This window comes from Myotis lucifugus, unplaced genomic scaffold (genome assembly GCF_000147115.1).
Source record: "Myotis lucifugus unplaced genomic scaffold, Myoluc2.0 scaffold_33, whole genome shotgun sequence".
In the NCBI taxonomy this organism is placed as follows: Eukaryota; Metazoa; Chordata; class Mammalia; order Chiroptera; family Vespertilionidae; genus Myotis; species Myotis lucifugus.
This window is the reverse complement of record NW_005871081.1, coordinates 4800980-4824536: the sequence shown is the minus strand read 5'-3', so window position 1 is coordinate 4824536 and position 23557 is coordinate 4800980. Positions and strand designations below refer to the sequence as shown.

General features: G+C 37.6%; 1 protein-coding gene across 1 annotated transcript; it reads right to left on the bottom strand.

Annotated features, from left to right (window-relative positions):
• Positions 1-1061: 1061 nt before the first annotated feature.
• Positions 1062-22270, bottom strand: ARGLU1 (arginine and glutamate rich 1). The gene is given in 5 exon segments (XM_014454196.2): positions 1062-1896; positions 11681-11764; positions 14057-14282; positions 21701-21783; positions 21785-22270. Coding segments are annotated over 5 exon segments (822 nt in total). The 5' UTR covers positions 22049-22270; the 3' UTR covers positions 1062-1731.
• Between the last annotated feature and the right edge of the window lie 1287 nt (positions 22271-23557).

Genomic DNA, 23557 nt, shown 5'->3' with positions numbered 1-23557 from the left:
AAAACTTGAATACACAACTTAGGAGCAATGGATCTGTACAAAAAAACAAAAAACAAAAACAGTGTAAGAATCATGAAATTAGTTAACCTATATTTAGAAGTTGAAAAATAACTTGTAAGCAACCTATATACTTTAAATAAAGTGAATGGTTTAGAATAAGTATCATGTTTATTAAGTCAGTTCTCACTACAGTTCATGCCTATTTAAAATTCTATCTTTAAAGATGTGTAAACTGATTTTATTGTTCCGTACCACAATTAGACTTATAGAGCTCAAACTAAAGCAACAGCATTTTTCTTAGCATGCACACACAAAGTAATCTACCACTTAGTCATTTCATTAACTTATGTTTTCACTTTTAAGGACTGATCAAACTGTCTCAAAATATTGGAGAACATTTACTCTACTTTGATGACATGTTTATGCATCTCAGGTAATATTTTTATATTCATATCCTTTTCTTTAATAAATGTTTTAATATCAGTACACTTAAAAGAACATATGAAAGATAAATGAGGCAGACTGTACTCTGTAAGAGTCATCCACATCACATGCAAAAACAAAATAAAAACTTGAAATAAGTTTGAATGTGTTTGTCCCCAAAATAAACGTGCAAGTACCCTACATTGCAGATGATTTGACTGCCTTAGCCTTTTGTGAAAGTACAAAGCTAAGTTCTTTCTGATGGCCCACTTTGAAAATAATCTAAGATCTATAAATTTGAGAAGCATTTTTCTTTAGTTTTCATTAAGTACAATTTATTGAGGTGATATTTATATCCTAAAATAGAGGTACAGGATTGAGAATTTAAATCTTTTTCTGAGTGCTTAGTACTTCTTAAAGGTAATACTGATGTCATAATTGCTGTATCAGCATAAATATTTGTAAAAATAGCCATTAAATACTAATCCATGAGTATATTTAATATACATATAAATCCTATGTTAAAAGTATGAGAAGAAATGTAGCATAGTTCTAGGATTTCTAAATTGCTGACCATCAAAAAGTAAACCACCCTCTTTAAGACTTAACAGAACTTTAAAAAAAATTGCTTCAACATATGAATTTAAGACGACTTTATTCAGCAAAATCATTTATTTACACAATGGGGAATGCTGGTTTGATTTTGTCAGTGAAATAAAAACAATTTGAACAGAGACAATACTGAACTGTATATATTTTGTGTTAGAGCTGACCAACTGTTTCCTTACCTGTATCAGGAACATCAAGAGCAACAGTATCATGAGGACACTGATTTAACAATATACCACATAGGTCCAATAACACCCCAGGAGCTTCCAATGCAATTACCAACTTTTTCTTTTTTTATAAATATATAAAAAAACAAAAAGTCAGCAAAACCAGCATGACGATGTAGTAAACAGAGTATAACTCCGAAGTCTGTGGGTCAGTAAAAACCTTATCAGACCATCCACAATTTATAAAGTGATCTGCTCTTCTTCAGATCACTAACACAGAATCCAAACAGGTGAAAAATATATCACTTTCTAGAAGATAACAATGATCTGATAAGGATTTCACTTAATAGAAGTTAAGGGGGAAGAAAAGGAACTGCAGAGCATAGCCCCTATTAGAACAAGCTAACTTTCCAGATTTTCCAATTTAAAAAAACAAAAACAAAATGAAACAAACAAAAAAAAAACACTTCAACATGAAGCTACAATACAAAGTTTTTCCATTTTTCTTTGTAAAAAGTTCAGAGTTTGCAATTTAATCCTGGGTTTTTAAGGAGAAGGACAGTTTGGGCCTGGACTTCCCCTTGCCCAGGATAATTTTTTGTTCTTCTTTTTGTTGACGTTGTCGCTCTTGTTCTAGTTTCATCCTTTCCTCATGAATCTTTCTTTGTTCTTCAACAATTCTCAACTGTTCTTCAGCCTGAAAGTTAGAAGTAAAAAGTTGAAAATTCTGTGAATTTCATGGCTTTCATTCGTGGTATTTGGGAAATTAGGTGAGAATTTTTAATCAATAGAAGCAAACAATAGTATGTTTAATAAAACTTGGCCTAACATCACACAAATAGTGAGAAGAAAAATATTGAGAATTAGAAACGAATTTATTAATTATTCCTACATTTTCTAATTTTTAAAGAAAAAATATAAAGAAATTATAAAAAAGCATTTATATATTTTGAAAATGAAAATTTCTACAAGCCATGCTTGAGGTCAGTATACTTTTAGTCCTGTTACATATTTTTATAGATACCTTCAGTACCATTAGATTAACAGATTGTCAATTACAAACCATGGTATGGATTTATTCAGAATATTTTACCTCCCAACTATGATAGCTAAATACATAATTAGCAAGCCATACAAAAAATTATAGGAGAAATCCTCACTGGGACTACATTACATTGTCAATATACAACCAAAAAATAGTAAAAGCCTCTTTCTTTGGAGAGAAAAAAGTTAAAACTTTTTTAACCTGGCTGACTATAAAATGCTGTCAATTTCAAATGGACACTTGTATAATTAACTCCTGCAGTGTGTTCAACTCCTTCAGTCTCAAAGCAACCACTTCCTTTAAGCATTCACTATAGATTTCCCCTCTGCCAAAAATACAGGCCAGTCACATGATCTTCTTCCTCAACAAGTCTCTCCTTGCACCCCAAAGGTACCATGCCTTCTTCCTTATTAATTTACAACCAGGTGCAACTTTACTCCTCTCTCAGGGGACATCAGGCAAATGTGTGATGGTGATTTTGGTTGTCACAATGGGGGAAATGGCTCCTGGCATCTAGCAGATAGAGGACAGGTATGCTGCTAGACATCCTACAGTAATGCATGGGACAGCCCTCCACAACAAAGAATTATCTAACCCCAAATGTTAATAGTGCCAAAGTTGAAAAAACATTTTCTAACTCTTGGATTTTTAATCTCAATGATCAATGAGTTGTCCTTTTTTCTGTATCTGACCTTGATCTTAAAACATTCACAGAATCCTTTGAATGCCTACCTATTCGCAAACTCAAATATTAAAATGTCATTACTTCCATCATCTCCATTAATTCTACTGAAATTATTTTTTACATGGTCAAAAACTAACAGTAAGTTTAGTGCCCGTTCTCTTCAGTCATTCTCCTGCCCTTGAACTTGAGTCTCCTGTTTATCTCCACTGATAGGAAATGGACTCAGAATGCAAGATAAAATGTTGAAATTTTATCTTGCGGGTAAGAAAAAGCCCATTTTTTTAAATACATAATTAACACAAAGAGGTTTATTTTACTTTTTGATCTCAGATGGGGAGTGGTGGTGGTGACAGGCTAAAAGGTGAAAGGTAAGACAGTGGGGGGCAAATCCACTGTGATCAAGTAAGGTCAGAGATGAGGTAGATCAGAATTATAATAGGGGGAATCTGGTGGGTAGGCAAGATGGAAAAGTAGATTTCCATGTATTTCTAGGTCTTCATAGTCTCATAAGGTGGAAAATCCAACACAGAACTGAAATCTATCTTCTTCCTCTCAGATCTTTTTCCTAAGCTACATTTCAGCTGGCTAATGAACATCCACCTGGGAAAGCTCTGGGCACCTTCAAATTTCAACATGTTCAAGATTTAAATTCCAGTAGCCTAACCCTAAAATACACCAGCCCTTTCAACGTTTCCCACTGCCATCCACATACTATAGTTTTCTGTCTTTTTCCTCTTTTCCTGACAACATCAAATAATCATAAAGTTATGTTCTCTCACTTAGAGTTTTTTTCTCCATTTCCAATTGTTACGTAACTCAGTGGTTCCCAAACTTATTTGGCCTACTGCCCCCTTTCCAGAAAAAATATTACTCAGCGCCCCCTGGAAATTAATTTTTTTTAAATTTGAATAGCAATTAAACAGAAAGATATATGTATTAATGTTTCTACCTTTTTCGTAAAATATAGTAAAGAAAGGTGTAAATTAGAAACATTGAAGTTTGAAATTATGAAACTATTGAACTCAGAATAGAAAGGTAATACAAAAAAAGTTAAAACAAATGCACCTGTGGCCATCACCGCCCTCCTGGATCGCTGCAGCGCCCACCAGGGGGCGGTAGCGCCCACTTTGGGAATCACTGCCGTAACTGTTCAGGGCATATCTCTTACAAACTTAAAATCGTTTCTGTTTCTAGTCCCTGCCCTTTGATCCACCCTACACAATGCTGCAAGTCTCAACCTTCTTAAGCATTGCTCTCTCCTGCCCTCAAACTTCCAATGATTTTCAATGTGCACAGAATATAGCTAATTTCCTAAATTAGCATACTACCTAGGACTTCCTTTTATACGGCCCCAACTGTTTCTACTGTTCTCTCTTAAATTGTCCTTTCTATCTTGCTTCCCCTCCTCCTTCTTTGCTCATGCCACTTTTCCTCCTATTGAAATCCAGTCTGTACACCAAAATCCACTTCAAATCACCACTCTCTTGCTTAGACTTTCACTGGTAATTACAATAAAAAATTATCTGCTTCTGACCATCTTTAGTAAAATCATATGCCAATTACTTTACCCACAGTTTTAATAAATCATCACACATTTGGAGGTAAGAGCTGGCATGTGCAACTGAATCAAAGTAAAGATTTTTAGTGTGTGCGCATATCCTTGGGAAACCCTCACCAACACCCAGACTCACTTTTCCCTAAGGTTCTAATTCAGCCCCGAGGAAAGTAGATTATAACCTTGGGGAGTAAAGGGTTTGAACATCACAACCTCAAGACATAAGAGAAATCTATTTACAAATAGCATTTTTTACCCTGTCACATTGATAGAAATTCCAAAGTATAGTATGAAGTGCTAGCTTATGAAGAGTATATTGGCAGTAATCTACTAAAATTGCATCTTCTTAGTACTTTTACCCAGCTATTTAATTTTCTGGAATTTTATTCCATAAGTGAACTTGCACACATGCAAAATTATACAAAGTTATTTATTGCAAACATAGTTTGTAAAAGACTGAAAAACCCAAATATTCACCAATACGGAACTATCAATAAATTACAGATCTATAAAACAAAACATCGTGAAGTTTTTTTAGAAAAGGTGTCCCCTATATACTAAAATAGAAAAAATCTCCAAGTTACACTATTAAGTGAGAAAAGCAAAGTACCAAATACTATGTATCATATGTTACTTTTGTGCAAAAAGGGGAAAATAAAAATGTATGCTATTTGTATCTGCCTAACAATGCATTATAAACTCTGGAAAAACAAAAACATAATTGAATATACCTTTTGGAAATGGGAATGGTTAGTGGATGGACAGGGGAAAAAGGTAGAAGATTTCACTGCTTATTTTTCTAAAACAAATTTTTGAATCATACAATCACATTACCTAATCAAAAAATTAAAAACAAACAAGATTTTAAAAGTACTTTCTTTTATAGACAAACAATACTAATTCTACTACACTGAAATTACTTTTAGATTGGATAAAGAAAAAGTTTCAGTTTCACTTAGGTCTACAAATATAGGCGATAAAAGTATGTATGTGTGTACAGCAGCTGTATTACCACAGGTAACAGGGGTACCCTTAGTGTCTTACAAGTAAGTACTTGATAATGGAATAACTTTTATAAATAAATTAAACAGGTGACTATCCTGTCTTTACATTAAATATTTGTATTTTGTTCTATTATAGCTTTAAAATAAGCTTAAACATTATTCAATCACAGCTTGGCAAAAACAAACAAACAAACAACAAGAAAGAAAAAATAGACTTGTCTAGTAAAAACCAAAGCCATCTCTCATCTTAATACAGTGGCTCTCAAGTGATGAAAAACTGGTTTCCTGCCCATCCATTTGTATGGTCCGACCCTATACCTTATTTGTTTGGTACTCTTCTAAACCCTACCCTCTCTCTGCAGTAACTGCCTGACTTGCTATATCCTTCCTGATGACTCCATTTGATAGAGAATATACATTGTTCCTTCCCCTCTTGTTTCAAATTTATGCAAAAGGCATTATTCGCAATGATGGAGGGAGGAAGGTATGTGCATGTGTGTAAGTATGAACAATACTAAGCTCTCCTATAAGAATTACATGTTACGCATCATGGAGGCCAAAGAGAAAGCTAACACCCATAATATTAGAGTCATTACACCCAGGGCCCTGTTATGTCTCACAAAGATGGCTTTCAATTCTATACCTCACTCCAAAAATTGGCGAGATGAAATACACAAAAGCAAAACATACCATTATAGAAGGCCTATTTATCCCTCTCAGTATCTTCTGTTCCAACTTCCTTTACCTAGAGGTCTTACTGCCATTTAAAAAATTATCGTAAGCGTTCTTCTTATACTGTCTAATTTTAGATTAAGGTAATCCTTTGCAGCAGTCTCTAACAAATAAGAATACTGAAATCTACTACTCTCCACCTGAAACATGTATTAAATTTAAAAAATACAGATAGAAATATTTTATATGTTATAGGAATGATGGAAAAAAACAAAAAAATATTATAATTAGGAATAATGCCACTAAGAAATAACTCAAAACTATTGGTTCAACAAGATAAACTAGCACTACTGACCTAAAGTCCCATGCTGCCAACAACATTATCATATTTCCCTTCTTTCCTTAAATATTTATTATTTTAATGGGGCTTTCAATAGGAAGATGAAAGGACAACAAAAATAGAAATCTCAATATGTGTCTTGCATCTTTATACAATAACATTTAAAAAATACATTTTTATTGATTTCAGAAAGGGAGGGATAGAAACATCAATGATGAGCGAGAATCACCAATTGGCTGCCCCCTGTACACTCCCATCGGGGGTCTAGCCCAGCATGTACCCTGACCCAGGAAATGGACAGTGAGGAACGGTGACCTGGTTCATAGGTCAAGATTCAACCATTGAGCCACACCAGCCGGGCTACAATAACATTTTTGTGTGTCCTCCTACACAAAGGATATTCTACTTTCCTTGAAAGCATATAGAACCAAATAAAAGTTTCTCCAACATCAATAATAATTTCTTATGCTTTCAAATTTACTGAACACAAGAAGTAAATTAGTTAATTATGCCTAAATTCTTACCAAAATTTCTCAAATTCAAACTTCTTTTTCCAAAAGATACCTTTTCACTGAAGTTTTATTGATAACATGAAGTCAGAATAGTGTCAAACACAAATATTCTAGAACCACTAGTGCTAAAGGCCCATGGACCAGTGGCAGTCTGCAAACTAATAGATCCACAGGTATAAAAGTGTTTTAGAAGCTTTAAAAAAATTTATTTTTCTATTATTTGTCTTAACAGTATTATGCAAAAGTAGGACTCTAAGGCATATTGAAATTACAATACAAAAAATAACTGAACAATTACCACCACTTGAGCAATACTGCTCTGTAATGTATTTGCTCATCTTTTCCCAGACACACAGAAAATACGGTTCATGAGGGTAAACAAAAAGGCTACTAGATGAAAATCAAGAGGCCAAACTGTCCCTAGACACCTAGGCACCCAGACACCCAACCCAGAGTTAGAAGGAATCAAAATCTTGGCAGGGCACACTAAGTTAAGAAGCTTTGCTCTAGAAGTCACAATCTGGCATTCCAGGCCACCCACAAAGAACTCACTACACTATCCAATCTCTTATGTCCTAAGAGAAATTCTATTCTACTTGATGGAAATTCTGTTTCAATCAATGTTTTAAATACCAATTATAGAGTCCCTCTCTTCTAGAAATATCCATGCCTTACAAACCATACTGTATTTACCTTTCAAAGTTCAACCTTCAAAGCTCAAATTAAGATGCACACTTTCTTACTTCCTCCTAACTGCACTGAGATTTTCTCCTTACATGTAATCACTAAGAAACATTATCACATACAGGGTGGTACAAAAGTAGGTTTAACCCAAGCCATTATGCTCAATTAATATTTGACAAAGGAGGCAAGAGCATACAATGGAGTCAAAACAGTCTCTTTAATAAATGGTGCTGGGAAATTTGGTCAGATACATGCAAAAAAAAAGAAACTAGATCAGCAACTTACACCATACACAAAAACAAACTCAAAATGGTTAAAGGACTTAAATGTAAGACAAGAAACCATAAAAATCTTAGAAGACTCCATAGGCAACAAAATATCAGACATATGTCGTAGCAATATCTTTACCGATATAGCTTCTAGGACAATGGAAACTAAGGAGAAAATAAACAAATGGAACTACATCAAAATAAAAAGCTTCTGCACAGCAAAAGAAACCATCAACAAAACAAGAAAGCCCACTGCTTGGGAGACATATTTGCCAATGCTATTTCAGATAAGGGCTTAATCTCCAAAATTTACAGGGAACACATACAACTTAACAAAAGGAAGATAAACATTCCAATAAAAAAATGGGCAAAGGACCTAAATAGACACTTTTCGAAAGAGGACATACAGAAGGATGAAAGACATATGAAAACATGCTCAAAGTCACTAATCATCCGAGAGATGCAAATCAAAACAACAATGAGGTACCATCTCACACCTGTCAGAATAGCTATCTTCAACAAATCAACAAGGACAAGTGCTGGCGAGCATGTGGAGAAAAAGGAACCCTCGTGCATTGCTGGTGGGACTGCATACTTGGTGCAGCCATTGTGGAAAACAGTATGGAGTTTCCTCAAAAAGGTAAAAATGGAACTCCCATTTGACCCAGTGATCCATCCCACTTCTAGGACTATACCCCAAGAAACCAGAAACAACAATCAGAAAGGATATATGCACCCCTATGTTCATAGCAGCACAATTTACAATAGCTAAGATTTGGAAACAGCCTAAGTGCCCATCAGCAGATGAGTGGATTAAAAAATTGGTATGTCTACACAATGGAATACTACGCTGATATAAAAGAGAAGGAACTTTTACCATTTGCAACAGCGTGGATGGTACTGGAGAGCATTATGCTAAGTGAAATAAGCCAGTTGGAGAAAGATAAATATCACATGATCTCACTCATATGTGGGATATAATGATCAACATAAACTAATGAACAAAAATAGATCCAGAGACAAGGTAGCATTGAACAGACTGTCCAACCTCAGAGAGAAGGGGGGGAGGGGGGGGGAGAAAGGCGGGTGGTTAGAGATCAATCAAAGGACTTGTATGCATGCATATTAGCATAACCAGTTGACACAGACAGTGTGGTGGTGGGGCTTGCCCTCTGGGGTGGGAGTGGTGGTGGTGGTGGGGTCAACTGGGGGGAAAATGAGACATGTAATACTTTAAACAATAAAAACATTTTTTTAAAAGTATGTTTATAGTAGTGAGTACACAAGTTTATATATTCTTGTATTATTATTGTATTATTTTTACATGAACTATAAACCTACTTTTTCCCCACCCGCTACTTATTGATAAGTAGCGATATATCTTATAGTGACTCCTTCTCCAATCCATTTGTATTGCTTTTTCTACTTAAGCAGATTTTAAGGTCTTTTTACTGAAAAAGCAGAATTAAGTCTTCCCCTTCCATTCTGGCTTTCAAAAAAACCAGGACAGTGCTATTAACTAAGAATTCATTATACTGTGCTCACTAAGTTGCTTAAGGTATTTCCAGCATTGGCTCTTATACGGGGGCACAATATCTTTTTTAAAAAACCATGCTCCAAAACAAGAGTGGAGAACCTTTTCTCTGCCAAGGGCTATTTGGATATCTATTAACATCATTTGCGGGCCATACAAAATTATCAACTTAAAAACTAGCCTGCTATATTCGGCCAAACATTTAATTAACTTAACCCTTAATGCCTTGGCAAGGCCAGACCAAATGATTTTGCAGGCCTTATATGGCCTGTGGGCTGGATGTTCCTCACCCCTGCTTTAGAACCAACTACCCCCAAGGTTCTAACTTTTTTATATTCTTATCAACTATGGATACATTTTCTATGGTTCTCTTTCACTTCCACCTTCAATGAGATCCACTGTTAATTACTAATACCATCCCAGATCTTTTTCAGTGCCCTTATAAACAGTCACAGAATTTGTTTTTTCTAAACCACTTAACTAGAGCTTGCAACTTGCTTTTCCCCCTCCAGTCAGCAGTATGACTTAGCTGCAAATGTCTTCCTATGGCTGTATGATTTTCAACACATTTCTAAATAGACAAAACTTTTTTAGACATCTAGAACCAAGAGTCTCTTTTGAGCCATGTCTTCATTCTGGGTACTAAATAGCACTAATCCCTCATTCATCCTAAAGTAAAATCCCTTCCATCTCTGACTTATATTTTTACTTGGAAGTAGAATCACCCATATGCCATGTTCATGATGAAAAGGCTTTTTTCCCCTATACAGAAATGTCTGATTATCCTTTGGTTTTTGGAATATTTATGTCCATAGACTTTTAATTCTAGCATTCTTTTTCATCAATTTTTTTTCTATTTTTAAAAAATTATTTCATCCTCGCCAGATAGCTCAGTTGGCTAGAACGTTGTCCCGATATGTAAAGGTTGGGGGTTTGATCCCCGGTCAGGACACATATAAGAATCAACCAATGAATGCATAAATAAGTGGAAAAAAATTACCTCAATATCCTTATGTTGGCTTCTTTAAAATTTAAAAATTGCTTTATGTCACCTTTTCCATATCTGTATCATGTTATAATTAATTGATTCTCCATACTTATTAGATTATAAACTTGGAGTAGGAAAAAGAATTTACTAATCTGGTACACTTATCATATATATATATGAATATATATGATCCATCTATTCTGTCTAGCAATCGGTAACAAGGCAACTAATGCAAAGTGAAATGTTGCTTATTAGTTGGTTTAAATACTTTTAAGACTGTTTTCATTATTTCAGGCACAGAAGTGTGAATGAGGGTAGAATAAAAAAAAAAAAAAAATTGGGAATGAAGGTAGTACAATTTTCTCCAGGAAACTGGTTTTAAACAACTGCAAATTTCGGAATTTTCTTCAGATTAATTAGAATATCTGGATGGTCCCCAAATAGATTACTGTGGAACACAGTAGCTAAATTCTAGTCAACTATTCCACTCTTGCCTCAAATACCTTAAAATGACCCAGAGAACTAATCTATACTAATAAAAGGGTAATATGCTAATTAGACTGGGAGACCTTCCAGGAGACTTTCCAGACGTTCTTCTGGACAAAGCCATGGTGGCTGGGCCAAGGTAGAGGCAGTTAGAGGCCAAGAGGGGAGGGCAGTTGTGGGTGATCAGGCCAGGATGGGACGGCAGTTATGGGTAATCAGGCTGATGGGGGTGGGGCCGTTGGGGGTAAGCAGACCAGCAGGGGGCCAGTTGGGGGTGAGCAGGCCAGTGTGGAGGGCAGGTGGGGGCAAGCAGGCCAGCAGGGGGGGCAGTTGGGGGCGAGCACACTGACACGGGGGGCAGTTGGGGGTGATCAGGCTGGCGGTGGGGCATTTGGGGCCAAGCAGGCTGGCAGCGGGGGGCAGTTAGGGGCAATCAGGCAGGCGGGTGAGTGGTTAAGAGCCAGCAGTCCCGGATTGTGAGAGGGATATCCGACTGCCAGTTTAGGCCTGATCCCTGTAAACTGGCAGTAGGACATCCTTCGAGGGGTCCCAGATTGGAGAGGGTACAGGCTGGGTTGAGGGACATCCCCCCCCCCCCCCGCATGAATTTCGTGCACCAGGACACTAGTAATAATCATAAAGCACAAAATTATTCAACAAATTCAGAAAAAACAAAAAAATATTATTCATGTATGCTTTATACATACCAGTTTGGCTTGTGCTTCGGCAATTTTTCGGGTATTCTCTTCCAGTATTCGCTCTAGCTCCTCACGTTTTGCACGTTCTTCCTCCTAAAGGGGAGGACATGTTAAGATGTTAGAAAAATAAAATGTTTAATTTTATTGATAAATATTTACTAATCTTCCTCTGAACTTTTTTGATCTGATTTACAGGGTAGCTTTATATAAAGCTACCTTCTGTCTGACAAATGATAAACTGTGCAGCCACTAAAATTTGTTTCTAACCCTAAATTTCAATCATCCCTCCCAGTCCAAACAGCAACCGACTAAACCCTCCCTAATTGATAGTTTCCTGGCAATTATTACTAGTACTTTAATATCACACAAATCAACAAGGACAACTAACAAAACTGGAATAGTATTTACCAAATTAAAAAAAAATAATATAAAATATAAATAAAGTGAATATTTGTCTCACCAATTATGTATACCTACGTATTCTTTACCTATACTCCTTTAATCAGCATTAAAAGTTGAATATTTACTGTCTTGTCCAGTGTCCTGCAGAGTGTGCTCCTCGGCTGCCATACACGCCAGCTTCCTCTTTAAAATGATTTGTACTGTTAGCTTGGCAATACCTGCATCAGCAGCTCAACCATTTATAAACAACATACAAGGAAGGCTGAGCTGAGGAATGCAGATGTTTATGGTAAGAAGGAACAAAAAATGTAATTCATCATTCCTAAGGCAAACAATTAATAAGAAAAATACATTTACTGTTAGTGAAAAATACAAATGGTAATCCATACTTCATGGAACTAAGGGCTTCTTCCATGGGGAAAATGGACTTAACATTCAGATGTTGACAATTTCTAAAGGCAGCTTATCTTGTCATCTACAGTCTGAACTGAAATTCAGGAATCCATGGGGTGCATAGTCAGGAAATAAAATTCTGTAGTTTATTTTTTCTTGGAGAATTTAATGAGATTTTTATAATGCAAACTATATGAAGATTGCTCGATGGTTTGGGCAGTGTTAAGATCACAGCAGACATATTCAAATGATTTTAATATTTGGAAAGACTGGCAGAGGGTTGTGTCCGTGTTAAAAAAAAATATTGTTAATATGAAACAAAAAGCACATGAAGAGAAAAAAATCTTCCTATGATTAATAACTCGCTACAACACAGCACCATTACTCCAAAAATATCTTCATAATTAAAAGCCCTGATACAAAAATTTCATACTTTCAATTGCATCAAGTCTGTGATATCCACCAAATACAGACATGTATATATGCAGTTAAAGACAGCACAAGGGAAAATACATTTGAAAAGCTAAGCTTACTGAAAACAGAGATTAATGTCAATTTGTCCACAATAATGCCAGGACTAAAAATGACAATGAGGCATATATTTTGAGTCAAATATTTAAATTCAAGAAAATATAACTATAGGATTTCCAGTGGCACACACCAATTGAATTCATATTCACTATGGAAACTATGTTGAGGGACACTCAGTGCTGTAAAATAATTTGCTCTGAGTGTGTTTCAGAGACTTTCAACAAGTTTTAGGATCCTGGAGTAATCAGTGCAAATAAGCCATAAAGCTTCAGTAGCAAATTACTGTCTCACAGAAAGACATTTTCAACTTCTGCTCCAGCTGCTGATAAAACAAATCATGTGTTTAGCTTGACTCCAGACAAGGACAACCTGTTCCTTCATAACTCTCTAGAGAAAAAAAGGAGTTGTTAGTAGATACTAAAAAGTGGATGAATAATATGGACATTTTTCCTAAAAAGATTCTTTGAAACACATTAGGAAAATGGAGGGCCTTATGATCAAAACACTAGAATTAGTCCATGGTGTTGAGGCAGAATTTGGGGCAGGAGATGAGGGATAAAAGAAGGGAAAAAAAGAGCAAGAAAACCTATTTATCAAAAGCAGGTGCTCTCGTCACTCAATGTTAGGCCCTGCTCTTTTTAATCTGACTGAAGGCAAAAAGCCTCTCACAGTCTAGGTAATAAGAATGATAAACAGAAAAGAATACATAACCACAGGTGGATTTTTAACCTTTTCCCTTTAAAACTCCCTGTGTCCCCGACCCTCCCAAAAAAAGAATATAAGTCCTGCAGCCATGGCAAAAGTTTCAAACACTTCTCAAATATGTAAGCCAGTTCCATTAAATCAAAAAGTTTCCTTGAATATGTTTTATGAAAATAACTTTTAAATATCAGTCAGCACTTCTGAATAGCTAAAAAATTAACTTTCGCAGCAATGTTAAGTTTAGATGAGAAAGGAATTAGTCTGTATTCCATCTCTTTCTGAACTGAGCAGGAGGCACAACCAAAACTGAAAGTTTTGCCATGGACTGTCTCTACTTTCCAAACGACCGAGCGTTACCTCTCTGGCTTTTTGTGCTGCAAGCTCAGCTTGTCTCTGTCGCTCGAGTTCTTCGAGCAACTGCTTTTCCATGATGCGCTTGGCTTCCTCCACCCTTCGGAGAACTTCTCGCTCAATTTCATCCTTCCTTTTCTCCAATTCTTCCTCTACCCTTTTTGCTACCAATTCTTCCACTCTTCGTGCTGTTTCTTCCTCGATGAGTTTTTCTTCTATTTCCTGCTGCCGGCTAGCAAACAAAATGGAAAAAATGACTTAGATAATATAATAAACCTAAAATTTGAAACTAGTTATAAATCTGTAAAACATTGAGCCTGATATTAGGTTTCTATGATTTTGCAATTCATTTTCATGCAACATTCAAGGATATAATAGAAACCATGATGTTAAGTGATACAGAAATTCAAATAAACATAAAAGCATGGTTTTTTCCATCACTTTCTGAAATTAAAAAAGCAGTACAGTACATACAAGAGCTTAATTCACCAGTTTTTATTTAGAAATGTAGAGCAAATGTGCAACAGGAAATCCACTTTTGTTATCAACTTTACAATGAAAAGACAAACTGTAAATACTAGTATATGGACTTGCTCATTTGCCAATCCACCCAGTTTAAGGGTTGAGCTGCAAAGAAGTCAGGAACAATCATTATGTAGCAATTACTAGTAATTCAGACCGGCAAAATTCATTCCCCTCTTCTACCCTTCAGGCAAAGTCAGAAGACAGACTCAAAGAGTTTCAGAGTGCCAAGGCAATAGTTGTATAACTTTTAGTGAAAATATACCTTATTCAGATTCTGAACTTTACTGTATCTTTTCTTTATTTAATTGGTTTTCAATTAAAAGTTCTTCTAGAGATGGAAAGTGGATAAAAAATATATCATCAGTTCTATTAAAAAGCCCAATGAACCAAATACTGTTTTAATTTAACTCCATTTAGATATTATGAATCAACTTACTTAAAATAAAATTCTGCACTGAAAGTACTGTCGTTTATCAAATCAGTATAGTGGAAACCTTGTTTTATACCACTGGTGTCCAATGACTGCCTCACACATATCTAGGTTGAATTGAAAACCAAAACATAAAAAAAGACCTCATATCTTGATTTGATTACACCAAATGACAATATTTTGAGATAGACTGGAAATATATTAAAATTAATTTCAAAGGTTTCTTTAATAAAGTGAGCATTAAACACCCAAATCCACTTCAACTACATTTTGGGGGGTGATTCAATTTCCACTCTAGCGCTTTCATTCTCAATTCCTGTTACTACAGTGATACCATCCTAATACTGACTTACCTTTCACATTCTGATTCATGTGAAAGATATCTTTGCATTTAAAATCTCTACATTTTTTTTCTGTCAAGATAACAGCTACTTGAGAAAGGATAACTTCTTTTAAATTTCTACGTATTTGAAATATCTATTTTGAAGATATTTAATTCCTTTTTTTACCTTTATTTTTATTACTGACACTATTACAGATGCCTCCATTTCCCCCCACTTTGCCCACCTCTACCCAGCCCCCGCCCTTCCTTCCCTCTGGCCATCACCATACTGTTGTGTTGCTTTTTTAAAAAAATAACTACTCCCCACCACATTAGTGATTTTATTTTTAAAAGGCACAAAAGCCTAACATGCTCTAACTGGAATTTTCTTTTACTCCTTTTTAATATCCAATAAAAATACAGCATTAGGGTATAAACCTTATAGCAGCTTAGTAAGAGAACAGATACCTACCCCAACATTAAAAATAAATAGCTAGGAATGTCTAAAGGAAATTAGGCAGCAATTTCAATGGAAATTAAACTACATTTCAAATAGAAAATTTTTGTTTACCTACTTCATCCAGAAAAAAATAAATAAAAGATAAAACAAGTAAGACTGACAGCTGCTAAATCTGGATGATGGATGTATTAAGCTTATAATATTCTCTCTACTTTTGCATTAAGTTGGAAAGTTTTCATAACACAAAGTTTTAAAAGTATACACACTCATATATACATATTTTGTTAGTTGGTTCTAATGCAGTTAATAAATTAGAAAAGCCTAAGAAGAAACTTTATAATGGTACAATTCAACTCTTAAAGGAAGGACAATGTAAAATAAAAAGTTTCAATTAAAATTTTCCATGTAAAGTAAAAAAGAAGGAAAAGAACAGGATAAAGCTTTGGTTAGCTTATCAATAGAAAAGTTGCCAAATTAACTTAGAAATTTGGTAAAGGTAAAAAGACCTGATACAGATTCAGGGTTTTTGTCAACCAGTCCTTAAGTAATAGCAATAGCACAAGGGCTAATAGGGCCTCATTTCCAAAGGTAAGTAGGTAAGCAAGCAAGCAAGGAGAAAAGGAGCCTAAATAAATTCAGTTTATCACTTACAACAAAAGCCAGATCAGCATGGTGTTAGCTCCCCCATGTCTCTGCTCCCACTGATGGATACCAAACCACAGGGGCTGGGTGACAGGTACCAGCACAGGTGGTGGGTTGCTGCTCTGCTGCTAAGAAGTAAATTCTAACTATAGCTCAGCAGTTTTATAGCCTGAAGGGGAGGGCAAGTGGAAAGTCCCAAGCTCAACTAAAACAGGGAGGATGAGAAATGGCCTTATAGAATTTCTCACAAGGCTGCTTATCTCCCTTTGTTCCTGGAGGAGCCACAGAGCAGCCCACCATGACTATAATTAAGCCTTGCTGCTGTGTCCAACTGGGAGACAGGCTAGGAAGGTTACACCCCTACAACAGAGTATTATCAAGAACATAATCTTTGTTGTTGCTGTTATTCTTGGTAAGGTTAAAATTGCTACTCTAGTAAATCAGAAAAAAGAATTTTAATCAATTTTTAGATCTAGTGCTGAAAAAGCTAAAATCTAATATTGCTGTAATTCTCCTCCCCATTACACTGAATTCAGAAAACCAAAGGGCACTTGTACAACTGAATTAAGCATGAGTTAATCTTTATTGATGACAAATTTACCATAATCAATGATAAAGCAGCTATTACACCAACTCATAAGAGGCATTGCAACTTTCGTAAAACAAATAATCACTTTTGTTACCTTATAAAAGATGTATCATCTAATATCATTGCCTATCCACTCCCTCAAACTTTTGCCATAGGAATTGTCAGTCTCTTGATGTCCTTTTCTCTCTCTAATCTTTTCCTCTGGCTCTTCTGCAGAGTCCATTTCCTTGCCTAGATTTTGGGGCACTGATGAAAGAGATATCAAAATCTTCAAGTTTTTCAATGGAAATGGCGTAACATTAGGTCTCCTTGATCTCAGGTGTTTTAAAAACACTAGTCACAATTGATTTTAAAATGGCAACTATTAAAATATCAAGAGCCCAGAAAAACAACAGTTAAAGGAGATCATGAATTTGTACATAGCAGCTTCAAACATTATTTTAAAATGTCTTTAAAATGTATGAACTCAACCCTAGGAGCTTACTTCTCAGAACTACTTTCATAATATTACCAAACAACATTTACTAAGTATTGACTAGGTACCAAATACTCTGCCAACAGCTTTATATACCATGTCATCTACATACATCTTTGATGGTTCTTGAGGCTAAGCAGGTTACTAACTCGGCTATACCTCACTGCAAGAGCTAAAAGGTGATTCTCAATCTGGGCAGACTCCAGAGCTAATGATCTTAACCACTATACTACCCATCATTGTAACCAATAGGGATTTGCAAACAGAAGAGTTCTGCCCATTCTCATGGCTTCTCTGACAAAAGTGAGAGACAAAGGCATACACAACGATCTAAATACCAAAATAATTATTTTAAAAATTCATAAAAATCTTACCAGCTAGCTAGATTGTATGTTCTGATGCCCTCACCTCCCCAAAATACATAGTTCCATCTACTAAATTTGCTTACAAATGCTGCTCTCACAACAAGTTCAAGTAGTCTTCAAATAATCACTCATATAGATCCCATGTTCAGTTTAGATATTCTAACTTAGCAGGCTCCCGATTGGTCATGCAGTTAAACACTAAGCCTACTGGAATCTAGATATCGCCAATTACCATTTTCCTGATTTGCTGCAAGTCATTTTCAGCTGCCCACTTTTCATCAGTTAATACAACATGCATACAGCATCTCAAAAGATAACCATATGAAAACAACAATAAAGGTGCAGGGGAGGGCAGAGAGGGATTCACACTAAATGGCCCGGACTTGGGGAGGAGAGGCAGAGCTTTTGAACCAGGTGAATTAGCTATGGCATAGTATGCTATGCAAAAACAAGGGGAAAAAATCTTTTTAAATTTTAAAGGTCTGCCTTTTATTGCATTAAGATTGTAACTTGTAAGATCACTTCTTAAATTCACCAGGCTCAATATGGCTGCATTTACATAAATTATATTAAACAACATTACTTATTGAGGCCCATTATATGCCATTGTTTTGATAATTTAAATGCACAATTTCTAATCTTCACAATAAGCAAGTCAAGTATCTTCGTTTCAGATAAGAAATCAAACTTACAGGTAGGTGATTTATTCAAGGCCTCAGAATTGTTAAAATGGCAAGGCAATCTGGTTTCCATCCTTACCACAAACTTTCTTAGTTAAGCCCAGCAGAAGATTCTAATTTTGCTGTCTCTCTCCATCGCACACTGGACCTCTTGAAGGTACACTTGACACTAGGCATTCTTCTGGTACCTTTTCTCAGCTTCCACCCAACCCAATTGAAAATACAAAGATTCCCTTAGTTTCTTTCAATCCCTGGAACTCTTTTCCACCCTCTCCAGGGGTCATTCCACTCTCAAGGTTCCCCCAGGTTTGTCCCTATATCAACGTTGTGTAAACTGACTATATCCAAAAATTAGTGCCCACAGTGAAAGTGCGAGATAGAAACTCCCTTTGAGGGAAACTCCCTTTCCCTCATCCCTCTCCACTGGGTTTCTGACATTTTAACCAGTGTCTGAGACACAGTAGTTAAACATTCGGTGGCTGAGATGTAATAGCCACAATATAAACATGAACCAACATTATTACTGCTTTCTTTCCCTATGTTTCACATCCAATTTTATTTGTTCTAAATGTTTAAATATCTCTCTTTGGCAATCCCACAACTGCTCCCTCACTACTCCTGTGTGGACTTACCATAACTAGTTTCTACCCTATACAGCAATCAGGGAATTTTTATTTATTTATTTATTTTTTTATAAAAGGCCTTATGTCATTTATCTGCTTAAAACCTTTCCTGTTTCTAGGGTGAAATCCAAGCTCCTTAATATGGCATACAAGACCCTTCCCATGATTCCCAGCTTCTACTTGACCTTTCCAGTTACTCCATGACTTTAGTATTTATAGAACTTCATGTTCCAATTAACATCCACCTTTTTACTCTTCAAGTATCCTTCTAGGCCTACTCTGACAATCTCTATTTTTATCCACCATTCATTCCGTAGAACTTAAGTGTTGACCCATCCAAGATACTTCTTCCTTTCTACAGTCACATCACTATCACTGAATCTGTACCTATGTCTTCCAGTTAGATCAAGATCTTGGAGAGGGGTCAATCTTTTTTTTTTTAATACATTTTATTGATTTTTTACAGAGAGGAAGGGAGAGGGATAGAGAGTTAGAAACATCAATGAGAGAGAAACATCGATCAGCCGCCTCCTGCACACCTCCTACTGGGAATGTGCCCACAACCAAGGTACATGCCCTTGACAGGAATGGAACCTGGGACACTTTAGACCACAGGCAGACGCTCTATCCACTGAGCCAAACCGGTTAGGGCAAGGGGGGGATGGGGGTCAATCTTTATATTAACAGCACCTAGCACACTACCAGGCACATAAATTGGGTAGTTGAATGAACTAACCAATAGGGATTTGCAAACAGAAGAGTTCTGCCCATTCCCGTGGCTTCAAAACCTGGGTCTTTCCCTTATTTCCTTTGCATTATTTCAAAGGCACTACTAAACCATATTAAGTAGCGCCCACAGTATGACACACGAATTCAGTGTGCAGGTGGTTGCTAGCTCTGCCCATTCCTTCCTTTATAAATGCTAAAGGTAGTTTGCTTTTCCTATCAACTTGGAACTACAGAGCTGCTCTATTTTCTGAGTTTCATCCTTGGATTTCTCTGCAATTTATGTATTGCTTACTGCTAAATGATTCTAACTATTCTTTGCATACCACATTTCCTTTCACTTTTCCTACAAGTCTTAGCTTTCTAGTGAATGTAAAATGTCTAGTGAATTGAAGGTCTCCTTTGCTTTCACATGAAAAATGTATGCAATATCTTAGGTAATTTTAAAAAATATTCATCTGTTGATAGTTATTTGAGAGCTACATCTTTACAGTTAATCTTGTTCCAGACCAAAAAAACTGGATTCTATATAATCAAGGTTGGTTGAGAAACAATTCCTTGTACTTGGTTTTCATATATATCGCTGACAGTTCTGAAAAATAAAGGAAAGATGAAAGCATTGCTTACATTTTAAAATGAATGCAGCAAAATACCTCTCCAGGTACTGTATGCTCTGTAATATTAGTTTCCCAGTCCCCTACCTCTCAGTAACTTTGTTCTTAGAAACAGGTTCTGCTAAAAAACCTAAATGCAGAAAAATTAAAAAAAACCCAGACAATTTAGTACACATAAGCTAAAGGAAAACTGTCTCAGGAAAATTGTCAATTCCCTGCCTCATGAGCATTTTCTAAACATGCACTGAAGAACGGAGGAAGACAGCCAGTTCAATAGCGGAAGTGAACCTACCTAACTCTACCTTTCAACCAAACCTTGGGAAAGGACTATCCAGAGCAGAGCACCAAAACTAAATGCTACGTTTTAAACGCAAAAGTCCCTCCGTTTGCGATTATTTACGCTTACTCTTGAATCAAAAGATACTTGAGAAATACATTCCACCCAAACAAGACTTCCTGCACGCGAGCAAAGTCTCAACATCAAGTACACTACAAGGGGAAACGAATGTCAGGACTGTAGAAGTTTGCCGCAGAAGCATATAATTCACAGCTCATCCAAAGCAGTTCGAAGAAAGAGACTGACAGGGATGGTGTTACCCAGGTGAATGCCGGCGTCAAAACGGACGGTACTGCATGCACACTTAAGGTGTGTACAATCTGTCTTTACACCTCACATCACAAAACCAAACACGGAACAGCAGCCGCGACATTTTAAACTACTAGGAATACATTAAAATAGAATGCATTTGGGGGTGAGGGGGTACTGTTGGACCTATAGACCTAAAAAGTATCTTATTGCGGGGAAGCCCGGTCCCACGTGTAAGCGGCAATGCAACAGTGCTCTGGGCAGCGGCGACCGGCATCCCACGGGTGGGCTCCTTCCTGCTCTCGTCCTGCGGGTCGGCAACAGCCCTGCACACGCGTCTCCGGGCTGGCTCATCGCGGCCACGCAGCCCTCCGGCCCCACGCGGAACTCCACCCCCTGCTTCCTGCGCTCTTCACCCTCTCTCGCGCCAAAATCGCGTGCTCCCCTCTACGCCTATCCGGCTCAAAGTCCCACTATTTTCCTCCCCAGCCCAGTCCCGGGTATGTCCTGCCCTAGGCTCCCCGGAGGGTCCCCGCGACCCCCCGCAGCCCCCGGCGCGGCCTTCATCCCGAATTCCCACCCCCCACTTCCGGTCCATCCCGGGGGCGCTCATATTTTTCGCTGCCGCTCGAACTCCGCTTTCTTCTCCTCCTCCTCTCGCTTCTGCTTCTCGTCCAGGCTGCTGCGCTTGCTCACCCGTGCGCCCGAAGATGTCGATGCGGTCGGGCGGGGACGAGGCGCGCTCCCGGTCCCGCTCGCGCCGGGACACGGCCGTGTTGGTGGAGCGAGACGCGGACCGCGACTCCCGCCGCCGGTTCCGTTTACTCTCCCGGGACTTGGAGCGCTTCCGCACGCGCTCCTTGTCTCGGGACCGCGACCGGGACCGGCTCCGCTTCTTGTTGTGTTTGCTGCTCTTGGTGTGTTTGGAGCGGGACGAGCTGCGGCTCCGAGACCGGCCCATCTTCCGGGCGGCGCTGTGCCTAACTAACCGCTGGCCTCAGCCCCCACGCGCCTGGACGCTCTCGCCTGGGCCTCCGGACGCCGGCTGGCGACTCGCTGAAGCCGGGGGAAGGAAGACTGTCCGCCAGCTGACTTTCCGTCACTCCCTCAGGTGCACGGCCGCCACGAAGGCCACCTCCAAAGACAAGGCCGCAACACCCGGAGTTACTAAGATGGCAGCCGCTGCTGCACCGGCCGCCCTTCCCACAATGCCCCGCGCGGAACGCGCTGTCGCGCCAGCCCCGCCCCCGGACGATTGTTGCCGAAGGCGAGGCGAGCATTTCCGAGTGCGCTCGGCTCCTTCCGCCAGCGCCCGCGCCCCTCCCAACGCGCAGGAGCCCGAAGTCCCTGGCTTCTGGATACGTAGTACACTTTTGCTTTCTGGTAAGATGCCAACGCCTTAAGAATGAACCTAATACGCTGTGGTGCGAACGAAATCATGTCTTGGCAGGAACTGACGGCTTTATTTTTCTAGGCTTTGGTTTTGTCAGGCAGCCCTAAGTTACATCAGAGTGACCCTTCGCAGATGACTTGCCTCTCTGAGCTAACTTCCTCATTGGTACAGTGGAGAGAACCACACGCTATGAGGTGGTTGTGAGGCTTACAGGAGATAAAATAGGCTTTGATAAGTGGGAGCCTATGCTTTATATAGGCCTCCATGTGCCATTGTTTTAAATGCTTTGAATTTATTAACAGGTGTTTAATTCCCATTTTAGAGATGGGTATGCTGATGTCCAGAGGGTAGAGTTGCCCAGGTCACACAGCTAGCAGGTGGCAGAGCAGGAGTGTGCAAAATCCTTGCACATAACCAGTAACCCCACCAAGCCCTAGCCAGGTAAGCTGTAATCCTACATAGTACAACAAACTTTTAAGCAATAACCTATGAAAAGTGAAATAAAAACATTTTCTCCACAATGGCAGCAAAAACTATAAAATACTTTGGAATCAAATTTAACAAGTTAAAAGATCCTGATGATGAAATCCCTCAACCTTTGTTGAAAGTCAGAAACAAGACCTGAGTAAATAAAAACCAATGCCCCTTTTTTGAGTGAAAGATCAGTATCAAAAATATGCCAGTTCTTTCCAAGTCAAATGACAAAATTAGCACAATTTCCATCAAAACGCCAAATTCTCTTGAGGATTAATTACAACTAACTAATTTTAAATGTTATATGGAAAATCACACAGTCATGAATTATAAAGAAAACCTTGAAAGAAAAGAGTAGTAAGGGTTTGCCCTATAAAAAAAAATTAAACACAAAGGTTTTAGCACATAAATAGGAAAATAATCAGTTTAATAGAAGGATAATGTAATTCTTTTTCTTCAGATACATTTAAGTAAAATAACATTTAATAATTTAGAATGTATAGAATTACCCCCATTATACTGGAAATATTTATGTCAATCTATTATCTATATTATATACATGCACACACATGCATATACATACATTTGGAATGATGCCCATCA